The sequence below is a fragment of the Centruroides sculpturatus genome, unplaced genomic scaffold (genome assembly GCF_000671375.1).
Source record: "Centruroides sculpturatus isolate CEXI.00-Female unplaced genomic scaffold, Cexi_2.0 scaffold1031, whole genome shotgun sequence".
NCBI classification, from domain to species: domain Eukaryota; kingdom Metazoa; phylum Arthropoda; class Arachnida; order Scorpiones; family Buthidae; genus Centruroides; species Centruroides sculpturatus.
Window position 1 is genome coordinate 235,645 of NW_019385211.1, and position 22,849 is coordinate 258,493.

The window sequence follows — 22,849 nt, forward strand, 5'->3', positions numbered from 1 at the left end:
TAAGTATAACATCAGCAAGGGATCTAGTGCCACTATACTATCGCAAATGGCGCAAGTTGAAGGCTCAATCGTCAAATGGGACGAAGCAGAAATTATTAAATCGGTACATTCACCGACATTGGCGAATTGCGCAGAAAAAATTGAAATATATAAAAGCAAATTGCATGATTCATGCATCAATTCTAGAGATTCTGAAGGGTTGCCTTCGGCCTGGAAATACTTTATCAAACGATTGGACAAATCTTAATTTATTGCGGCGATTTTAATATTTTTTCGCATAAAGTGCATTTCACTGAATTTCTATATAACGTTTTAATATTTAGTTAACCTATGCTTATTTTTTCGTATACATTTTTTGTTATTTGTAACAATAATTTTTATTTATTTTATTAGTCTGTATACATTTATATATATATTTCGCTCGTTATTTTATTTTATTTGTATTTAAATTTTTGTTCTATTTTATTTATATTCGAATGTTCTTAGCCTGACGATGGCCAACTGATTTGGCTGAAAACGTTAGCTTTACATTAAATTTTTTCTCAGCAAATTAAGGTGTTTTGTTTTTTGATTTATATACTATTGCTGAGTGTGTGTACATCAGTTATAGTTAATCTTGATAGCTTTTTTTAAATATAGTTTTTATATAAAATTTTCAAAATCTTAAACCTTTGGTATGGTTACTTTGATTCTCTGAACAATTCTCAAAACTTAATGTTGTAAATTTAAAATGATTTGAAATTTTATGCCTCAAATTGCATAAATGATTTGAATAATTTACAAGAAACTTTCTTTTTGAATTAATTTTTATAAATTATTATTATTTCAGATTAGTAATGTGCTGTTTTTACTATTTCCACCTCTTCTGACTCGGCTATTTCACCAATATGCCAAAGTGGTCACCCCCGGAATATATCTTGTCTGGGCCCTGCTATTGATTGTCGGCCTGTCATCCATTTATTTCCATGCAACACTCAGCCTTGTCGGGCAGTTACTGGACGAAGTTGCCATTCTCTGGTTAATGATGGCAGCTTTTGCCTTATGGTTTCCTCGGAGATATCTTCCAACATGCATGAGTGGAAATAGGTATTGTATTAAGTTTAATTTTTGATAATTAAGAAACATTAGGGAATAAATTTTGTTTATAGAAGATATAAAAAATTTATTGATGGAGATAAATCATCAGTCAGTCATTATTTTGCAATAAATTATAAGAAGGCAATTAAAAATACAGTGGTACCGCAGTATACGTCTGCTTTAGAATACGTCATATTTGGACGAAACAAATTTTGCTCGGTATACGACTTAATTCAATTATATGCGCCATCTATGAACAAGTAGCACTATTGGTGTACTAGACCAGACTAAACGTTCGCGGTGCCACAGTTTATAACTTTGTTAAATTTCTTCTGATTTTAATTTGTAAGTAAAATTTTATTATTTTTATTAATCATGAATTGCAAAAAGGCAAATGAAAAGCAACAGAAAACTAAAAAAATTTACTAGAATCATAATGGAACTGAAAAAAGAAATTTTTGAGAAAGACGAAGGTGGCACGCGTGTTCGAGATTTAACTGTTGCACACCGTATTCCGAGAACGACGATATCGACAATCATGAAAAATAAAGACATTATTAAATCTGCTAACGTTGCGAAAGGAGTTAAATCAATTTCTAAACAGAGATCGAAGACATTAGATCATGTTGAGAAATTGCTTTTGCTTTGGATAACTGAAAAACGGTGTGCTAGAGACAGCGTATCGGAAGCAATTATTTGCAAGAAAGCTAAAAAAATACATGCTGATCTCATGAAAAATCAAGCAGGAACTAGCCAGCCAGGAAAGCGAGGTGTTTAAAGCCATTTTTTTACATGAGAACGGATTAATCATTATTATCACATACACTGAACCAATTTACGGTGTGGTACGATAAACAATGAAAAAATAACGAAAAACAAACGTTTTTGAACCCCTTCGAATGAAATGGGGGGTGTCCCACCATTTTTAACATCTTAAATAATGGGAAGGACCCTCCTAACCCCAGCAGAAGACCAGGAGTCTATAGTGTCCCTTTGAGAGACAACAGATTCAATAGGGATTTAGTATATATAAGCTCTACTGAAAGGTCCGTAGGCATCAGAATGCAAGAACATCAGGCAGATATTCGTCATGGGAGAACCGACACGGCCCTCGCAACATACGTAACGGACCCGGAAATAGTTGCCGACTTTACTCGGGCCAATCTCCTCCTAGGCACACCTCCCAATGATCATCTCAAATGGTTAGAGGCGATGCACATCTTTAAAGCCTCTATCGAAACTACATGCATAAATTTTAAAGAGGAGATGCTTTTGTCGATGGCCTGGCAAGAGTTGATTCACAACACGATTTAGCCACCCGTTATATTTGAGTAGGCAGACTCAGCACGCATGCGCGTCGTATAAGTTTAAAAGAACGATTCAAACTGAAGATCGAACTTATTTTAACGACATTCGTTATTCGAACTTACAAGCTAAAACTAAGAACCTGATGAAGAGCCCAGAAGGGATTCAAAAACGTTTGTTTTTCGTTATTTTTTCGTTGTTTATCGTACCACACCATAAATTGGTTCAGTGTATGTGATTATTATTGAGGTGTGATGAGTAGTTTGTTTCTATAGTTTAGCAATGCCAGCTTAAAAAAAAAAAAAAATCGGATATTTATTGTCTTTGGGGCCCCATTCGCTTTGTTAGCTTTATTGCCTAGTTTTGTTCTATCAGAGCCTGTTTACTCACTTCTTGTTGACACTGGAGTCGTTTTGAATGAGGCTGTCGGGTACTTCCCTGCTTTTCGTGCCTCTTTCCTTCACTGGCACAAGTCAGTACTGCAGCTTTGGCGTTTGCCATGCCCCCTAGCGTGTGCAGCCTTTTCTCATCTTAGCCAAAATATCGCGTGCTTTCTTTGCGGCCTTTTCGGTTTGCGGCCAGCACTTTCCCACTATACTGACACAAAACTGTATAATCTAAACCCTCCTTCTTAATTTGTGTATCTTTATCTGAACATTTTAAAAATTTGCATACACTAAATAAATAAAATTCAAACACTATTCCTCTCTCTCCAAAATAATCCTTTGCACTGAGTCCATAACTTACTTTTCCTTGCCTCCTCCTCAGCACTGCTCGCCACTCATTGCTCACGTTGCTTGGTAAAAAATTCTAGCCATAAGTACTAATATTATTAAAGCATATAAGCAGAATGTATTGAAACACCCTACAAAAGAAACCACCCTCAACTCATCATCAAGAAGAGTCGGTCTACTTCACCACACAGTACTACCCACCTGCTATAATCAAAATCAGAACTTCTCTAAAAAAAAAAAAAAATCTTGGCCTCTTTGTGCTCTCTGAGCAGCAATGGGCCTAAAACCACAAATTCAAAAAAAAAAAAGCTAAAATCTACCGTAGAACAAGGATTAATCATTTTTACATTACTTCTGATGGGAAAGGTTGGTTCGGTATACGTCCTGTTTGGTATAAGTCCAAAACATCAGGAACGGATTAAGGTCGTATACCGAGGTTCCACTGTATTAGAAATGATGTGACAATTTTTCAAGATACTTATTTTCAAGTTGGTTATAGCTTAAAGTTGATTTTATGTACAGGGTGGGCCAACGAAAACAAAATGGCAGAGTTATCGTGTTCGTCCAAGCAAATCACTCGGACAGGTCGATTTTATTCTCAAGGGGAAATATTTTTTTCCTTGCGTATGCGGTCCAGCTTAAAAGGTTTTTTTTATGTTTGTTAATAGTTTGTGTTACTTTTTTTCCGAAATAAGTGTTTGTTTAGTTAATAAAAAAATGAACGAGTTTTTAAAATTTTTTGTTGTCTGTTGTATTCAAAATCGCAAAAACTTTATTGCAGAAGATGTCCCCTTTCAGAATAACATGCTTGGACAAACACGATAACTCTGCCGTTTCGTTTTCGATGGCCCACCCTGTATATATATAGGCTTGTTACACCTGGCATTTCCTGGGTTTATAAGACAGAAATTTAAAATATATAACATTAATAATTTTACAAAAATATTTGCATTCTTAGATGTAACAACTTGACTTTAATAGTGAAGAAAACAGTTTGTTTTCACAGTATAACTTGGAAACATCAAGACATTTTTCTGACATCACAAATTATATTGTTGGCATTAATTACCCTTTGTTTATGTACTTTGAATTGTAAGAACAGGGTTGCTTTTATGATAGTTCTGTATGATTAAATGTGAAGTGTGATATTTTTGATTGTGTTGCATTTTTTTATAGCACAATTCATGATTCTCCTCTACTATTTTTTAGTACTGTACACACTTGAAACTTTCAATGTAAGTCAATAGTTAAAAGCCACTAAATATTGAATGGAATTTTAATGAAGAAACCAGGGCTGTGGAGTCTGAGTCGGGAGGAATTTCTGGTCAGAGTTGGAAAAAATGTGTTGACTCCGACTTCTGCATTTTAAATTTACTTCAGTTTTTTTATTAACATGAAAGAAAATTTATTATGTATTTATTAATTTTTAAAAATCTTTTTATATTTTGTTATAATTCATTTATTTTAAATACAAAATGCATCAATTTAAAAAACTCCACCATACCTTTAAAATGCAGTCTATTTTACACACTTATTGAACGTTTTCGGTCAGATTCACAGACCTTCTTCAGGATCAAACTATCAGATTTTAAACTTGCAAAATAGAAAGCGGCAACATTAAAATTATAATAATGAGTATGCGCAATTGAGAAGATTATAGAACGTGCATTTTGGAATTTCCATTTTGCAAATTTAAAATCTGATAGTTCGATCCTGAAGAAGGTCTGTGAATCTGACCGAAAATGTTCGATAAGTTTTTTAAATAGTAATGCAGTTAGAGATATAAGCATCAATTTAATTTATTAAATATGTAGTGTTTGTAGTATTTGTTTAGTAGTTAAATTAATTATTTTGACACAATTGAATTTGAATATTTTCAATTCATTCTTTTATTATTTCCGCTCTAAATAAGTATTCTATTTTTCTGAATGAGCCAGACTAAGTGATCAGAGTACATATTTTTCTTTTCTGAACAAGGGGCTGAAGTAGCTAGATTGCATACTTTTTGGTTGGACTAACTCTTCTGGAAGGGTGAAATTGAAGTGGAAATGCTGTCGAATATATGTAGATGTAGAATTTTATTGCTCCCCTTCTCCTCTTGTTAAATATTTGTTAAAAATTAATTTTTTTATACAAATAAATATAAATGTAAGTTAAATATAAAAAATGCTAACCATAAAAGTATTTGGGTAAATGCCTGGGGCTCCTTTCAGAGTAAAGAGTAGGGTATACCCTATGAGTCCCTCTGTCCCCCATAAAATGACTTGGTATTTAATCTTGTTGGAGTCAGCCTACTAAAATTATCAGGAGTCGGAGTCGAGTGTTTTTTTACCGACTCCGCAGCCCTGGAAGAAACAAGTAATTTTGTTTGATTATCATAGTTCCTACACTGATGTAGAGAGAAATTTAATTGGGATGTGGAAAACCAAATACTTGTACAGTTTGTTATAGTGTAACACTTTTGACTCAATGTACATGTCTGTCGTGTGCTACTTATCGCAGTAATGATATAGCACATCTGTTATGCACTATATCATTGTCACACTAATTAAGTGAATATAATAATTGTTTTTTTTTAAATTCTTTTTTCTATGAATTATATTCAGTTCATTATTATTCTTTAAGTTGTTTTTTTCATGTACAAATGGCATTACATGTAAAGTCAGGAAGACTGATGTAGACAGAAATTAATTGATGTATAGAAATTAAATCAATATTTTGGGGTGATATGTATGATATTATCCACATTACATACATATTAATGTAACTAGAGAGATTCATAGCAATTAATTGAATAGCCTAGGAGAATACAATGAACAAACCAACATCCTCATTCATATACAGTCGACCCCCCCTATAACATGGTAGATATGTTCCGTTTTTTATGAAATTGATGTTTTAGGAGACCTTGCCAATCACAGCCTGGCACGTGTGCAGTTTACGGACTTACGGCTGTTTGAAAAGTTTTCTTCCATAAAATTAATCGATTCCTAGACTAATTCAACTCAACATTTCCAAAACACATAATTTTTTCAAAAATAATCCGTATTAACTATGCTATAAACAAAAAATTGTAGGATTACTTACCGAGTGTGCACCGTTCGACGTTGCCATTGCTTAAGCTTGTTTTTGTCGCGGAGCAGCGCACCAAACGCGGGCACGATTTCTGATAAATTATTTTTCTGCGAAAACTTCGTTAAACTTTGGAGTCATCATTAATATAAATAATTTTTATGGCCGTTGAATAAGAAATGTTTCTTTCACAAGAAATGTATAAAATTACAGTGCTGTATTAGACTTACGGTACCTAATTTAAATACTGTACAGATGATAGTAAACTCAATTTACCTGCCTAAACTCTCCGTAGTGTGGCGCTGGATGGTGGAAAGTAGTTTGGCTGCCCAATGACGTTTTACCGAATTATAGGAGTTTTTTTTACCATGTTTGTATGGATACCGTCGCAATTTTTTCGCCGTCATATAGGAATCCGAACTATAGGAACCCGTGTTATAGGGGGGTCGACTGTACAGGTATCCCTTGTACAACATGGCATTTCTACAATACCGTTTCACTCTAACACAATTTGAAAATTGGGGAAATCCTCCATATAATACAGTTTCCAGTTTTGTTCTAATATGGTTTGAGAATTTGGGAAATCCTTCGTACAAAACTTCACAACATTTAAGTGCAAACTCTGTTATTCTATTTCTTTGTAAAAGGCTGACAAAATTACAATTTAATAAAGTAAAAATTACATTATAGATACTAGTCATATCTTCACTGCTTGCCATGTCCAATCACCAGGAACAACTATTTTCTATTGCAGAGACAACCTTTCTTTAGAGGCTATGCCTCTGTACAAATACATAAAGAAAGTAATGTAATTTTTACTTTATTAAATCCATTATTCTATATTTTTTTATTCAAGTAATCATGCATGTCGTCTTAAATTTTCCCATGAATTTTAGAATATTGAAATTTTTAATTTATTTTGTACCTTTCAACAGGTGTATTTTAGTGAAAACTGAGAGTATAATTTTTTTTCTTTCCTGTCCTAGCTTTTCCATCAATTGGGTATCATTGTCGTTGCTTTCAGACTTTAGCCTTTAATAATGTCACTGTGTTCTGTTTTTATAGATTAAAATGTTTGTATTTAGTAAAATTTTTTAAAACATTTTATTTAGAAAGTTATAACTTGAATGAAACAATCTTGGCATTCCAGGTCTTAGGTTTTGACACTTCTTAAGGAAAGGTAAAGCCTTGTTCCTTCCAGCCTTTTGACCCTCCTAAAAATGCTCTCAATGATTTTGTTGTTTACTCTTTCACATTCCGTTTTTTTGATATAATTATCCAACGCCTTGTTGTAAGTTTGTCTCTTCATGATAACCAAAAGTTTATTTTTGTCCACTCTTGTTGCTACCGAATCATTTAGCCTCAGCCATCGTCTACTAAGCTGGATAAGACTTAAAGAACACAAGTATGACATCAGAAAAGGTTCCAACACAACAATACTTTCCCAGATAGTGCAGACCCAAGGCTTGATAGTAAAATAGGATAAAGCGATTATCATCGAACCCTTGTGCTCCCCAACATTAGCAAAGACCGCTGAAAAAAATTGAAATTTACAAGAGCAAATGCGAAGAGGCATGCATAAATGCAAGGGATGCAGAAGGCCTACCAAAGGCGTGAAAATTTATAGTCAAAAAGTTTGCAATTAACTTGTAATCTTACCTTAGTTTATAGTTACATGTTTTTTTCAATTATACCTTAACAATTTATTTCAATGTTTATTTAAAGTATTATTAGTGTATTTCTTTTTTATTTCTATTACTATATCTGACTTTGTTTTTTATTGTATATATTATTTTTTGTTATTTCTTATTTTTCCATTGTCAATGTTTTGAATTTGAACATAATTATGTATTCTATTTAATGGAACACCAATGTTCTAATTCTCTCATTAAACCTGAGGGTGGCCTATAGAGTAGGCCAAAAACGTTATTCTTCAATAAAACTATCTTGACAACAAGAAAGGTGTGTTGTGATAAGCTAAGCACATATTTAAAGTATAAATAAAACACAAAATGAAAACTCATAATTTTTTATAATTGCACTTTGAAAAAATGTTTTACATAAGTTTATTCTTTATATAGAATCAAAATATGCAAAAAAAAGGGGTTCTTATATAAGAAAATGAAGTTTATCTCTTTTCACTGATTGTAATATTATCTATGATATTACAATAATCCAAATATCTCTAAGACACAAGACGAAACTGTCTTAAAATGACTGTAATATCATAGATGATATTACAATTGTTTATAGATAGTTTCGTCTTGTGTCTTAGAGATATTTGGAGTGGCTAATTAAAATGGAACACTTGCCCTGTATAAAAAAAGCCTACCAGTGGCCAAGTGGATAAACCACTGAACACTTGTCATGGGTCCATGCCTGATCAACGGGCGGCCATATGGATTTTTCTGGGTTTTCTTCATATTAGTAACGCCTAAATAGGGAGCCAGTTTCCCCATAAGACCTCCTGGCTCCTGGGAGTCATTTCCCCTCGGCAAATTGCTTGTGTGTCATGTTGCCGTACTCAAATAAACCAAACTTCCTCTTGTATAATGTATAAATAGGGTGTGTGTGTCCCATTTAAAAAAATATATATACATATAATTTTTTTTATTTACTATTTGTGTATACTTCAACACTTACTGAAAAATGCTTTTTACTTTAAGTATGAGGGGAAACATGTCATAAGATTAATGATTATAATGTTGAGTCTTTTGGTATTGTTGATTTATAGGAAACCAGTAGTCCAGATATTTTTTCTAATAATTAATAAAAAAATTCATCAACCATTTAGAAGTGTGTTTTATTCTGTTTTTGTTTTTTCCAGAAAACTTTTTCAGCAGATAATATTAGTAGCTTCTGTTGCTGGTTCAATTCTTGCTTGTATACATCCTGCAACCAATGCCTTTTTTTTAATGTTTGTTGGTCTTCCATCGACTATACTTATGGGTGTAGAGCTTCGAAGGTAAGATATATAATGTGCTTTTCTTATCAAAGTAATTAAGTTATATCAATTATAGTATGCAATTTGATATAGTTTTATTAACTTTTATAACCACTTAAGACTACATCCTATGTGATAGCATCCAGCGCCCGCGGGCATGAATGCGCTTCCAAGTGAAGCAGACAAACTGATTCAAGGAAATGTGCGCGTCCGGAGTAACCGCATTTAGCATGCAGCGACCACCAGATGATGCTTCTAAATGCGCGTGCTGGAAGCAGCTACCAAGCTGCTTCCAGCTTGGTAGCTTTGATCGCCGCTTTCACTGCTCGCGCTTCCAAAGAAGAAAATGCCTGATTTTGTAGATAAATAAAAATGGAATGATAAATAAATTGTGTGTATATGTTGTATGTACTTTAATTAATAATCTTTTATGTTTTTTAATAATTTCTGATTTTGTATAAATGTAACGTTTCAAAAATGAAACTTTTTTTAACTTGTTATTCCATAAAGATTCTTTATATTTGTTGTGTATCTAGTTAGTGATAACATTTACCTTTCAAATTTACCATTTTAATGCTTGTCATATTTTCCATAGTAGCATTTGACAAAGTCTTTTCGCTGCCATCTTGTAAACAACACACGTCCACTCTGGACAGAAGTTGCTCACAAGTTGGAAGCGCATACAAAGATTCTTTCTGCCCGCGGTCGCTGGATGCTGCCACATAGAATGTAGCCTAAAAGAGGATTTTTTGGACAAATAAACTGAAATGTTATGTCCTTTGAATCTAACGTTCACCCGAGTTTAAGAATTACTGAAGACAATTTTTTTCCTAGATATTTTATTTAAATGCATTTCAGATCAAAGTTCTTGCCGATCCCTCTTCAGTAAAGGGGACTCTTCGATTGATGTCGGAGAGTGCCAAATATTGGTGTGTACTCAGTTGCAGATTGTATCTTTTACTGAAAAGGGATCGGCAAGAACTCCTATCTGAAATGCATTTAAATAAAATATCTGGGAAGAAAATTGTCTTCAGAGTAATTCTTGAACTTGGATGAACATTAGATTTGAAGGACGTAACATTTTGGTTTATTTGTCCAAAAAGTCCTCTTTCAAGTTGTTGTAATCATTTATGTTTATAACTGGCAAATATTGCTAGTTTTAGCTTTGTACTATAGTTTTATTAATTGGGAAATACAGAATGATTCTAAACCGTGGGGACGAACTTTAGGAATGGATTCTTGGCAGGACAAAGAACAAGATGGTTATACAGTATTAACATATGTCTGGAAATGCATTGGTGCTGAAAGAGATTATACCACTAGTATTATGAACTGCATATACAGGATATAATGTTCCACAAAGGTATGGCACACATGCCTCAGGCAGAATCACAGTAGACGTTCAAAATATCTTCCATGGACCTCAATGCAAGTGGTCGCGCATCACTTCACGGTATAACCATGGTATAATTGTGCTGTCTTCCAACCATTCCCGTTTTTTTTTTCTGTATGTGAATATTATGGCCTCTTGTTCCTGATAATGGTTTATTTCATAGCAATACTTGACCATGGACCTGTTTGGCAGACAGTCAATGTTCTACATTTTTGAATATATGTCAATAGGATTATTTTTATTATTTGTCTTTCCAGAAATCCACTACTGAAGTTTGTTCCCATAGTTTGGAACCAATCAGTATATTATTAACAACTTTAATACAGTAGAGCCTCGATTATCCGACCGTCATAGTCGGCAAATTTCAAATGTCCGCTAGTGATGTGGCGCTACAATATTTGCTATGTCTTGGCTACTTTAATAAAGGGAGCCAGTATTTAAACGAGGCTTAATTTTTTAATTTTTAACGATACAATAGCGACGATTATTATTTTTAAAAATTTTTGTTAGTCTTAACATCGATGAAAATTCAACGCGAAGTAGGTTAATAGCGATATACTAATTACATGGGATATACTAATATACTACACTACTAATGGATTTTTTCATACTTTTCGGTTATCCGACTTTTCAATTATCCGACCAGCTTCAGTCCCCAATTGAGTCGGATAATTGAGACTCTACTGTACATAAACTATCTCTCCATCAAAAGCAATTATTTTACAAAGTTTTTTAGTGAAAAGGAGTGCCAATTGACAAACTGGTGTCACAGTAAGCCATATTTTATGTATAGATTTAATTTCATATTTTATTTTGTTAATCATTTCTCTCTATCACTTTGTTCTTCTGTTTCTTTTGTTTTCTGTATTCCAAGAATTTTTGGACCCAATCCTTCTCTACTAGGGTGTGGGGTGACAAACAATAGAATGTGGGAAACCCTGAGGGCAAAACTCGCTTGGGTGAGACACATTTTGGCTGGACACTGAGGAAGCAGGAGGTTGTACAGTACAAGGAAGGCTCTGGGTTGTTTCAGCATTGATGAGAGCTGGAGTGTACAATATCAGAGTAAGAGACTTATAAGATCATAAACAAGATTTTAAAGTGGAAGACTCCTCAGAGAAAACCCTATATTTTGAGAAGAATAAAATGTTTGGAGCAGCACATCTGTAAGGACGTTAGCATCAGAACCGAGCCAGCATACGGAAAGATTCGTCTAGATTTTGGGTACCCCTTTTCTATGAATCCTTCCTTTTCTTCATCTTCAAACTATATGCTTATTTTCTTCATTTAGTTTTAAGTAGGTTAAGTTATTAGGTTAAAAATTTTATCTGTGATTGTAAAATCCACACCTGTATATTAGTTTCTTCAAAATTGTTAATTGTAACAACACCAAACGATCGCCTAATTTATCGGGCTATAATATGGCTATTTTAAATGATTGGAACTAAGTAATTTGACATTAGAGGTAGGCGTTAGCCGGCTGAGTACCGTTAGGGTCGTGGGCAAAGGAGTCGTCCCCAGCCAGTGATGTATTTAACCAAGTAAGGTTATATCTAAATCTAATATACTTCTGGAAGCGAAGACTAGCTCGGGGTCCGGGTGGCGTAACTGGCAAGCGCACCGCACGGCAAGCGGAGGTTGCGGGTTCAAGCCCCGCCCCGGGCCAGTTCTTTTATTCCAGAATGTTCTAAATTTATTTATTTAATTATTATTTATTTAATTATTAATTTAATTAAGAGATGGCGCCTAACGCCTACCTCTAATGTCAAATTACTTAGTTCCAATCATTTAAAATAGCCATATTATAGCCCGATAAATTAGGCGATCGTTTGGTGTTGTTATTATCTACTCGGGCTGTGAGTTGATGTTTATATATTGTTAATTGTAACAACATCCCACACGCGAAGAATTCATTGTACATATTATTATCACAAAGGAAAATCTGGGAGTTGTATCAGAGTTGGGACCTGAAATTTCATTGTTTGAACGCAAAAATAAAGTCTGTTCCTTGTGTATCATACTTTGTGTTATTCCCTTTCGCATAGAACATCACACTGGTGACATTCCCTGAAAATTTGTAGGAAACAGAAAATGTCAAATTTCTAAGAAACATGTTTACTGTTTTTACAAAATACATACATACAAAAGTAATCACAATTTCTAACTAAACAGAAGTTTCTTTAGCTTTATTGTACACCAAACTTGAGATTAAGTTTAAATTTTTTTTAATACATGTTTGTTAGTAACTCTGTTCAGCTGCACCTTGTCTAAATAATTTTTACTGGTGACAACTAAAAGATTTCCAAAATTTGAATAGTGTGTGCTTTAAAATTGATGTCTAACAGAAATTTTATTGCTGCTGTTTTCTTAAAAATAATTGTACGACATTGCTTAATGAATTTTATTACTTTTGTTGAATAGTTTTATCTATTTAAAAATATATAAATTTTTATAATAATAAATTTGATAGTTTGCATACGTATATGGATTTTTGATTTTCTCCAATTCTTTTTAGGTGTCGAAATGCACGAGTGGTCCGTCTGGGACTGAGATGCACCATTATATGGTTAGTTGCCCTTGCATGCTGGATCAATGATCGTCTGTTTTGTGATATGTGGTCTGCTGTCAATTTTCCCTATTTGCATGGAGCTTGGCATTTGCTGATAGCTATTGTTGCCTATACTGCTTGTGTGCTATTTGCCTATTTTGATGCCTGGAACGAAGTTCCCGAAAAGGTTCCGGTTCTCATGTACTGGCCGACCGATAAGTAAGTCAGACAAAACTCAATGCAAGTAGCCATTTAGAACTTCAAATAATTAATATAATTGATTTTAATGAATCCTGATTTGTGATTTACTATTAGCATATTTATGATGATTTGTCTTCAAAAATGTGAACCTAAAAAGTCTTCAATTTGTTCAGGTTTTGTGTAGTTTATATAAGTTGTTGTAATTTCAATATTGTAATGAAAAGATCTGATATTTTTTTCATAACAAGGTTGAAATTATAATAAAACTTGTATTATATAAATGTTACATTTTAATTATTATTGTATAACAAATGTGATTTGCTAAAGTTTTAATTTTTATGAGCTAGTCATTTGGTTATGTTATAATGAAAATGTTTTATATATATATAGTAGATTCTTCTTATTGTAATTGAAGATGTTATCAGTTGTTTTAATGCTGTCAGAAATAGCAAGTCCTAAAACACAATCATTAGATATTCTATAACAATAATCAAATTTTGATTATACTATGATCTTTACACTAGCTTAATCTGGCAGTGCAGAGCCTGTAGCATATACTATAAAATGTTTTAAATTTAAAAAATACACAAATATTTAGCACATCCTTGCTACTCTCTCACATCACATATCTTTCTAGATAATGTTGCATTTTACTTGTTAGTAATGAACTGACTGTAATTTCCAATGATTATATTTTTATTTTAAAACAAAAATATAATCATTGTATAACCAGCACTACAGTGTGTATACTTTGCACCTCTGAATTACTGTTGAAAACACATCACTAAATCCATTTGAAATTCAGAAGACACTGTCTCAGACAGCCTATTTTTCCCCATTTCTTCATTTTATATCTGTTAGTAATTCTTTGTGGATGCAGTTATTTTATAATAAGTGAAATGGAAAAAATATATTTTAAATGAAACAAGTAGAAAATTTATTATTTTGCTTTATTGCTTCCTTTTTTTAATGACATCATTTTTAGGCTTAATTTTCTTCAGTCTAAGAAGTTATGCTATTTTGTGTAAATAAAATAAAACATTGCACAGTTAAGCTAGACCTATTGCTTTAAATTTATATAATTATTTTGGTTGTTAAAATTTACTTCATAGCAATGAAAGAAACAATAGTATAGCCTCCTAAAACAGATAATAATTAAATTACCTCTTTTAGTCATTAAGGACATTAACTGCTCATTAGAAGTGATCTTAAAAAATTCATCTTTCATTGAATAGACTATAAATATATAACTCGACAGCCACCATCTAATCAATAATAGATCCTAGTAGTTCTAATGAACCATAGGATAATGTTGGCTGAAGCATAGTAGTACAGTTGAGTACAGTGGCCTAAGGTCTAGAAATGGGAATAAATGAAGCAAAAAATGATTATAAGCAGCATTTGTTCTTCATGTTAGAGGTGGCTGAGTTAAAAAAAAAACAACATACAAGCACACCCATTTCTGTGGAGAAAAAGAAAATTGCTGACATACTCTCTGCAGAATGCTGTCTTAGACATGACCCAGGTTAACAAATCTGCATTTAGAGGTTAGAGGCTCTAGTTTGAAAAATCTACTGTAGGTTTTCTTTGCAGCATTGGTATAAGTATGGCTACTGCATTACAAAAACAAATGCCACCTCACTCTCATAATAATCAACAACAACCCAGCCAAAGTGCTTCAATGGCTCAATCCAGTCACTGACCACCAAGGCCAGAAAATGCTGCCAATAGATGAAGTAGATCCAAGACATGACTGTCTACAGACAGACTACATGAAACATCACAAAAATAAATCTCTCACTATTACATAAGAAAGGGTTGCTGATCAGAAAAGAATAACTGTACACAAAAACAATTATTCCACAAACATTTCAAACAAGGAGTTGTGAAACATATACATCAAAAGTAAAGATCACATTGTAGATGAAACACTCATTGACAACACCTTAATAACAGTAGGTAATAAAAGCATACATGAAATAGAAACCATAACAATTAAAATGGAAGATCTTGGACACAGAATTAATTAGTGCATTCACATTTATTTCAAGATATCCTCATGTAGGGTTAGATTGCACTCAGAGACTACAAATAATCAAAGTAAACACATTGAAGTAATTAGGGAAAACTCTAAACTATCAAAATATTACCAAAAAACATTTAGACATACCTACAGTTTGCTGCAGTACAGTCACTGTAATAACCACTATTTTACTAACATACCACTATTTTAAAGTATCACCACAGACAAATCAAACTGCACACAAATCACAACACTGCCTGGAATAGAATAATAGAAACATGAAAATAAATGATATTGGACAACAATTATGCAAATTGACACAATTCACTAAAAACATTACCATCTCTTTCCATAATTTGAATGTTAAGAATACAAATTTGGTCAAGAAAATTAAAACAGGCATGAAACATGAACAACGCAATACATACAGAAATACATTTACTCTTAAAACGTGCAGTCAAGTCATAAAGACTTGAAACAATGCAAAATTTGTAATCTATTAAAACAACAAAATTAATTATTTGCAAACAATGAAGTTTTTTACATACATATACAGTAACTAGCACATATCAAATTTGCAGCAAATGGCATATCAACAGGAAAAGAACTGACTATTGGTCTGTTCTTGGATCCAATCCAGTCGCATACAAAAGATGAAGTAAGTTAGATCAAGGAGAAAGAACAGAACATGCAAAATATACCAATCATGCCTTCTGCTGTATATGCATATTACATACACGATATCCAAAATGCAATACAAAGAATACAGTTGTCAGATGCCTACAATTTCAAATTTACAGTTGTCAGATATCTACAATTTCAAATTTACATCTACGCACTAGAAGCCAGCCAAACATTTTACACACAAAATCAACAATCTGCAATTCATCAAAATTTCGTACACAGTAAATTGCATACACGAAATCCAAAAAATGACAATACTAAAGACTATACAGACGAATTGTTTATCTTCCAACACTAGAATATCAAATCATGCATCACAAAATATCCACGTAAACTGACACAGCATCCTCATAAAACACCAAAAAACTTTGTTCGCATCAACATAATTCGGCGAATCGATTTTGAGACTTAGCGGTTTTTCGAGATTCCTAGGCTAAGTTCCAAAATCAGTTTACCGAATTACATGACGCAAGCAATTAAATAATACCGATAATGCCAAAAAAACAAACAACGAAAAGCTGTCATAGAAACCACAAGGGATACAAAGAAAATTACACACAGATTTGTTTTTTGACAAATACGCAAACAACACAAACTTACATAGCATACATAGATTATAGGAATGCATTTGAAGGCATCCCATATTCACTGTCAATATACATAACACACGTACAAAATACATCCAACATTTATTATATTTTTAGAAAACACAATGCACCACCGGAGAACAACACTATACCTCGGACTTCACGGCACATACCCATATTAAAACAAACCGAATACTGTACACATAAGAATTAGAAAATCCCCGATCTCCAGTCACATTTGTGGTTATCTCTGACCTTAAACCCTCGTCCAATAAGTTAAACCACACAAAACAAGATAAAACACGAAACACGATTACATCGGCCGTTAAAAATTATATACTTATTCCACCGACATACAAACGGAGTTCGGCCCAAACGAATACGAAATACGTGGAACCGGATTCCAAAGGCCCGTTTCGCATCATCCACTGATCGGACCGTCTTCAAGTTTACAAATATTTAAAATTCCGGCCGGCCAAGCCAAGAGAACCACGTAGGTACCGTATAAATAAAGCAGAAACAAACAAAGAAATACAATTACGGATTAAATCCAATACTAATAATACAGTCAATGCAAAACGCCTCTAAGCAGTCGACATACATTAACCCACTATTCACACATTCGTTTGGAGTTTTGCAGCGGCAGACACTGCGCGCGCACTTTCACACTCTCAGCTGGAATAGTTTCGAAGGAAAATGAACACCAACAAATTATAACACAGTTCTTCTGTAGAAAAGCCGATTCTTCTGGGTTTATCAGAAGACCATATAGATATAGTAAATCTTTATAAACAAGTACAAATACAGAGTTTTTCAATATAAAACATGACAATTACACAAAGCAGTAACTGTTGTAGACAAAACTAATATACAATTAAATCTGTACAACACCGACCCGGATCCAACGTAAGATAGTACACGAGGCAGACACCGGGAAGCAGTCCCAGATCCGGGAGGAGCTTGGCCGTGGGTACGCTTATCTCGGCTAGGATGGCGTCGACAGAACTACATCGATCGAAGACGTCTCTTCGAACGGGGTTTACGATTGCCACGCAAGACCGGGACGTAAACACGAAAAAAGTAAAAAAGCAAATTTGAAGAGAGACAACTTACGCCACGCCGATAGGAAATGCCGCAAAGTACGCGATACACGGCGTCGAATCGAAAGCCGTTAGCGCAAACCGAGCTAATCCACATAGTCGCATCAAAATGTATCGTTTCTATTTATTACGTTTGCTATTTGCTCCCACACAAAGTACTATACGTCCGGGAACCGTACCGCAAACCTACGAGGGTGGTAGAAAAGAACAGGCACAAATTATCCCTTACACAATAGTATATCGGGACACGACATTCTCGGACAAAAAATAAATGGCATCCGTAGACGTATCGAACACCCAGAAAATACAAAATACGTACACCCGAAAAACAATTAAATACTCGGAACTGGCCCACCAAGTAAAACGTGGGTGGAGAACGCGTAGTTGCGGCGCCCGTAGTCTTCTGGCACGGGCTAGGCAAAAGTCCGGCTACGTTAAAGCTCGGCAACGGTACGGAAGGCGGCTTAGGTCCTAACTATAAAGAATTAACGCGCCAAAACCGACAACGGGCGAAATAGAATGGCCACAGAGAGAGAATTAGCGGAAGGTCTAATAACGTGGATTTACTTTGGAAAACCGGGAGAGAATTATAAACCAAGACTAGGTAAATAATGCCTCCTCGGAGGCGTTATTTACCTAGTCTTGGTTTATAATTCTCAGCCCGGCAGGTTTCCTCAACGCCTCCGACCAGGCGTTGAGGAAAACTGCCGGGGAAAGGGTCGTTCGTTTAAATAGGAAACCGGAGAACGCTACAGGAGGGTGACCGAAAATTTTGCAATAGGAGAAAACCATCCGCGACGAATTAGCGTTTATTGTTTTAATAGTAAACCCAGTACCACGCATTACGCGTAAATAAATTTGCTCCGTGGCTATTAGTGTAAGCGAAACGTGATATTTTTTTATAAAACTGGTCTCAACCCGGAAACGATAATTTTTGCCCCTATTATAATACAGTAATAGTTTTGTTAAACTTTTTACGTAATTGAAGCGCGCAATGCCGTAATGTGGTAAAAGCCATTTTTCTATACGTTTTATTAAAGAATAGAAAGAATCGACGCTTTGTTGCAAAAATATCGGCAGCGTAAGTCGAATTTGGGATGCGCCAAAGTCGAAACGTCCACATCTATATTTACGTCATTTTGATATTCCGGAGAATTCGTAACCTAGCGAGTTTTTTACCATTTTATTGTAGTCCTAAAATCGACTATAAAAATTGTTTTTACCTGTCCCGAAGTTTTTTTGGCACTTAGGCCTACAACATTACGGCATCGCACGCTCCTGATTTGGAGTTTTAGTCGGAGAATATTTTCATTATTACCAACGGAAGATCTTGCGGTAAAATTAAAAGGGCAATTTTTGTTTTTCAGGTTCGAACTGGGAGTTCCGTACGTGGTTCTTCAGAACTGTCACCGTCTTCCCCCGGACCACCTCAAGATATAAAAGGCGCGGCGTCTTCCTCCCGGGCCCGCCCAACAATATTAGCGGCGGCGGACCACCGGTAGTTACGCCCGACGGCGGATTTTCACCGGCAAAATCCGTCAAATACCAAACGCTCGGCCCGCGCCTCGGCAAAAACCGGAACGAGGAGGAGGAAAGAACGGAAGCGCTTAGAATTTTATTTATAAATGCGGGGCGCGGGCGGTTTCGGGCCGGTTCTCTCACTAATTTAAACGTCTAGCGCGGGCCGGCGGGTGGCCTTCTATCCGCCACCCGTCGCCTAATTTTTCCACGGTTTTTTACCGGCTCCGGGCTTTTATATATGGACGGGAAGGGGTGGCGGGCCTTAATTATCTACTGTCGGGAAATCTAAAGAATTTCCTTTTAAATTCGAATATTCGCCATTACGGTGTCGACCCGGACCCTTTTAAGTCGTTAAATTTGTAACGCCGGGGAAGAACCGAGCGACGGCGGGGATTCCGTCGTTTACGGTAATCCGGTAAATCGTTACCTCTGTAAAGTTTTTTTTATAAAAAACGATTTCCCGAAAGGAGAAGATCGGGTGCTTTAAATTAAACTAGAAAAGAATGGGTGAAGCGCCTACCCATGCGCGTGCGCCCGGGGCGTCGCCCTATCGACGTTTTACAATCGGGAACCCTTATAATCCGTTATTTATCGGTCCCCGCATTTCCCAGGACGGGACGGACCCCGCCCCTTTCCGCCGGACGGGACGGACCCCGCCCCTTTCCCAGGGGGACGGTAAATAAATAAAATACCGGGTCTACGGTTCCGGTCGTTGTTAGCGCGAAATAACGTTATCCCAGCGGTAAAGAACGTCCGAGGTGGAGGGTTATTACCGGGTTTATAATTAATAATTTTACCGGGAATTGTTTTTTTCTCGGATTCCGACGTCGACCGGATCTCCGATACTTAGCGGACCCAATTACTTTGTATAACTTATTGTTTAATCCGTTTTATTTACGTATATTAATAAACTGAAAGAAAAACAGTTTCCTCTCTCATTACTTCGTATATTGACGCCACTGTACCTAAAAATACCGCGGCCCGATGCCAAACGAAGAATTCCCAGGAACTTCTACCGGGAGGATGGAAAAGCGGAGTGGACTCTAACCGAAATGGCAAAATTTCCGCCATAGAGTGGCGAATGCCCCGTTTTCCGATTGGGTTCGGGCCGTTTTAAATACGTTTTCCATTTCTTTTTTCGTAAATTGCCAGCGGTCGAATTTTCGGCGCGGCACTTACCGGTTTTCGGAAACTAAGTTTACCGGCCAAACGAAACTTCCTTATTAACGAATACAGTCGACCCCCCTATAACACGGTAGATACGGTCCGTTTTTTATGAAATTGATGTTTTAGGAGACCTTGCCAATCACAGCCCGGCACGTGTGCAGTTTACGGACTTACGGCTGTTTGAAAGGTTTTCTTCCATAAAATTAATCGATTCCTAGACTAATTCGACTCAACATTTCCAAAACACGTATATTTTTTTGGGAATAATCCGTATAAACTACGCTATAAACAAAAAATTGTAGGATTACTTACCATTGCTTAAGCTCGTTTTCGTCGCGGAGCGGCGCATCGAACGGCGGGCGCGATTTCTGATAAGTTATTTTTCTGCGAAAACTTCGTTGAACTTTGGAGACATCATTAATATAAATAATTTTTATGGCCGTTGAATAAGAAATGTTTCTTTCACAAGAAATGTATAAAATTAGTGCTGTATCAGACTTACGGTACCTAATTTACATACTGTACAGACGATAGTAAACTCAACTTACTCGTGTTTGTATACTGGCACAATGAAGTGATCTTTATCAACACTTGGCAAGTTTTCAATCTTTATTCAGTTAGAACGCCGTGCTACACATTTGCGTTTCGGCTTTTAGTTGCTCTTCAGCAAGTATAAAATAACATTCAACAATAACATAAATTAAAATTATACAGTAAAATTGATTTCTAACCAGTGAAACATACCTCACTCCAATACAGACGATAGTAAACTCAATTTACCCGCCTAAACTCTCCGTAGCGTGGCGCTGGACGGCGGAAAGTAGTTCGGCTGCCCGATGACGTTTTACCGAATTATAGGAGTTTTTTTTATTATGTTTGTACGGATACCGTCGCAATTTTTTCGCCGTCATATAGGAATCCGAACTATAGGAACCCGTGTTATAGGGGGTCGACTGTATTTCGTTCCACCCGGCGCCCTAAGTCAAAATCGGACTTAAAATACGAGAGGTGACGGCTAAATGCGCGAGAGACGAGACTACTTTTAAATATCCCATTTTACGCTCCTTCCAAACGTGTAGTTTTTATTCGTTTTAATATAAAATTTTCGAGGAAAGTCCCGGCCCCGATGTGCCAATCCGGCATTAGGGTGGAAAGAATTCATTTCTTAGACTTAATCCAGTGTTGTTTTTATATTTCGATAGTAGAATCCGGGAACGGAGTTAAGTTTCGACGGGTGGCGTAGGTAGGCGTCTAAATTTGACGGCCCACTAATGGACGAGCGGTCTTCGTTCCCCGAATTCTGGGAGTTGGAACGGGCTGGCCACGTGGAGTTTTCCGGGATTTCTCCACGTCCGTAACGCCTAAACGGGTGCCAGTTTCCCTTAAAAAGACCTCCGGAAAGCATTCCCCTAGGCAAATCGCCCGAGTGTCGCGTTGCCATAACTAAACAAACAAATTGACCAACTAGTCGGAGGACGCTCGAGAACCGAGATTCCTCGAGGGTAAAGCTGGAGAAGAGATACGAATCCGGGCTGGTCGTCGCTTCGGATTCATTTATGCCCGTATCTGGTATAAATAAACATCAAAAACTGATTCCCTAACTATTAAATTTATTAGAGGACGAGCAAGAATTCCGTCTACTCGATACACCGGTATACTGTCGTAAGTCGTTCCGATTAAGCGTTTTCGTATTCCGCTTTACAGTCGCGATTCCCCCGTTTTTCGCTTTTGCTGGCCGACTAATGTTTTTTCTATTGGTATTATTATTTTTCGGGATTGACATTAGGATTAAACAATACTAAATATAAATATCCGTTACTTATTTTTACTCGCAAATTATTTACGTATGGTAAATAATTTTAATTTCTATTAAATATGTTAAATAAAAATTACTTTTATCTGTATTTTAGTAGCGAAAACCACCCAGAAAACAAAGACGATATTAAAACGATTATGCGAAATGTTTAATGTTGCCGAATTCGGCAACATTAAAACTGCGCGTTACGATCATTTATTTAAAAAACTTTTTGCATTTTATGATAATCAAAAATATAAAGTTTAATTTTGGCGTTAGGCACGAGTTTTATTATTTTTTATAAAGTAAATGTTAAAATATGTGTCGACCCCTCTGGACTTTTAAACATCAAAATTTAATAGTATCGATTCCCCGCATATATAAGCCACCGCACCACCGCCCGTCTCGACGTATTAAAGGAAATACGCGCATCCGCGGAATCTCAAAATGGGAAGATGCGCAAAAATCTCCAATCGAATTTAACACCATTCCGATACCTTCCATCGTTATAAGAGATGGTAAAAACGAAACTTTTTAATCCAGACGTTAGCCGGAATTGTGTTCGTTTTCAAAATTTAACGGGCCGATTTCGAAGGAAAAAAATTGCCATTTCCCATTAATTGGAACGATGAATTCGAAGATGTCCCTTTTTCGGATCGCGGCAAATATAAGGTAGCGATGGGCACAATCGATTTTTC

At 35.5% G+C, this 22,849-nt stretch overlaps 1 protein-coding gene across 1 annotated transcript in view; it reads left to right on the forward strand.

The window, feature by feature from the left end:
* The window catches only part of LOC111636200 (alkaline ceramidase-like), a 46,659-nt gene extending 26,544 nt beyond the window's left edge, over nucleotides 1-20,115 (forward strand). The window contains exons 2-5 of the mRNA XM_023381400.1: nucleotides 830-1,086; nucleotides 9,016-9,153; nucleotides 13,041-13,292; nucleotides 19,036-20,115. Coding sequence (XP_023237168.1) covers nucleotides 830-1,086; nucleotides 9,016-9,153; nucleotides 13,041-13,292; nucleotides 19,036-19,108 — 720 coding nt within the window. The 3' untranslated portion in view covers nucleotides 19,109-20,115. The remainder of the gene's footprint in view (nucleotides 1-829; nucleotides 1,087-9,015; nucleotides 9,154-13,040; nucleotides 13,293-19,035) is intronic.
* The last annotated feature ends 2,734 nt before the right edge of the window (nucleotides 20,116-22,849 follow it).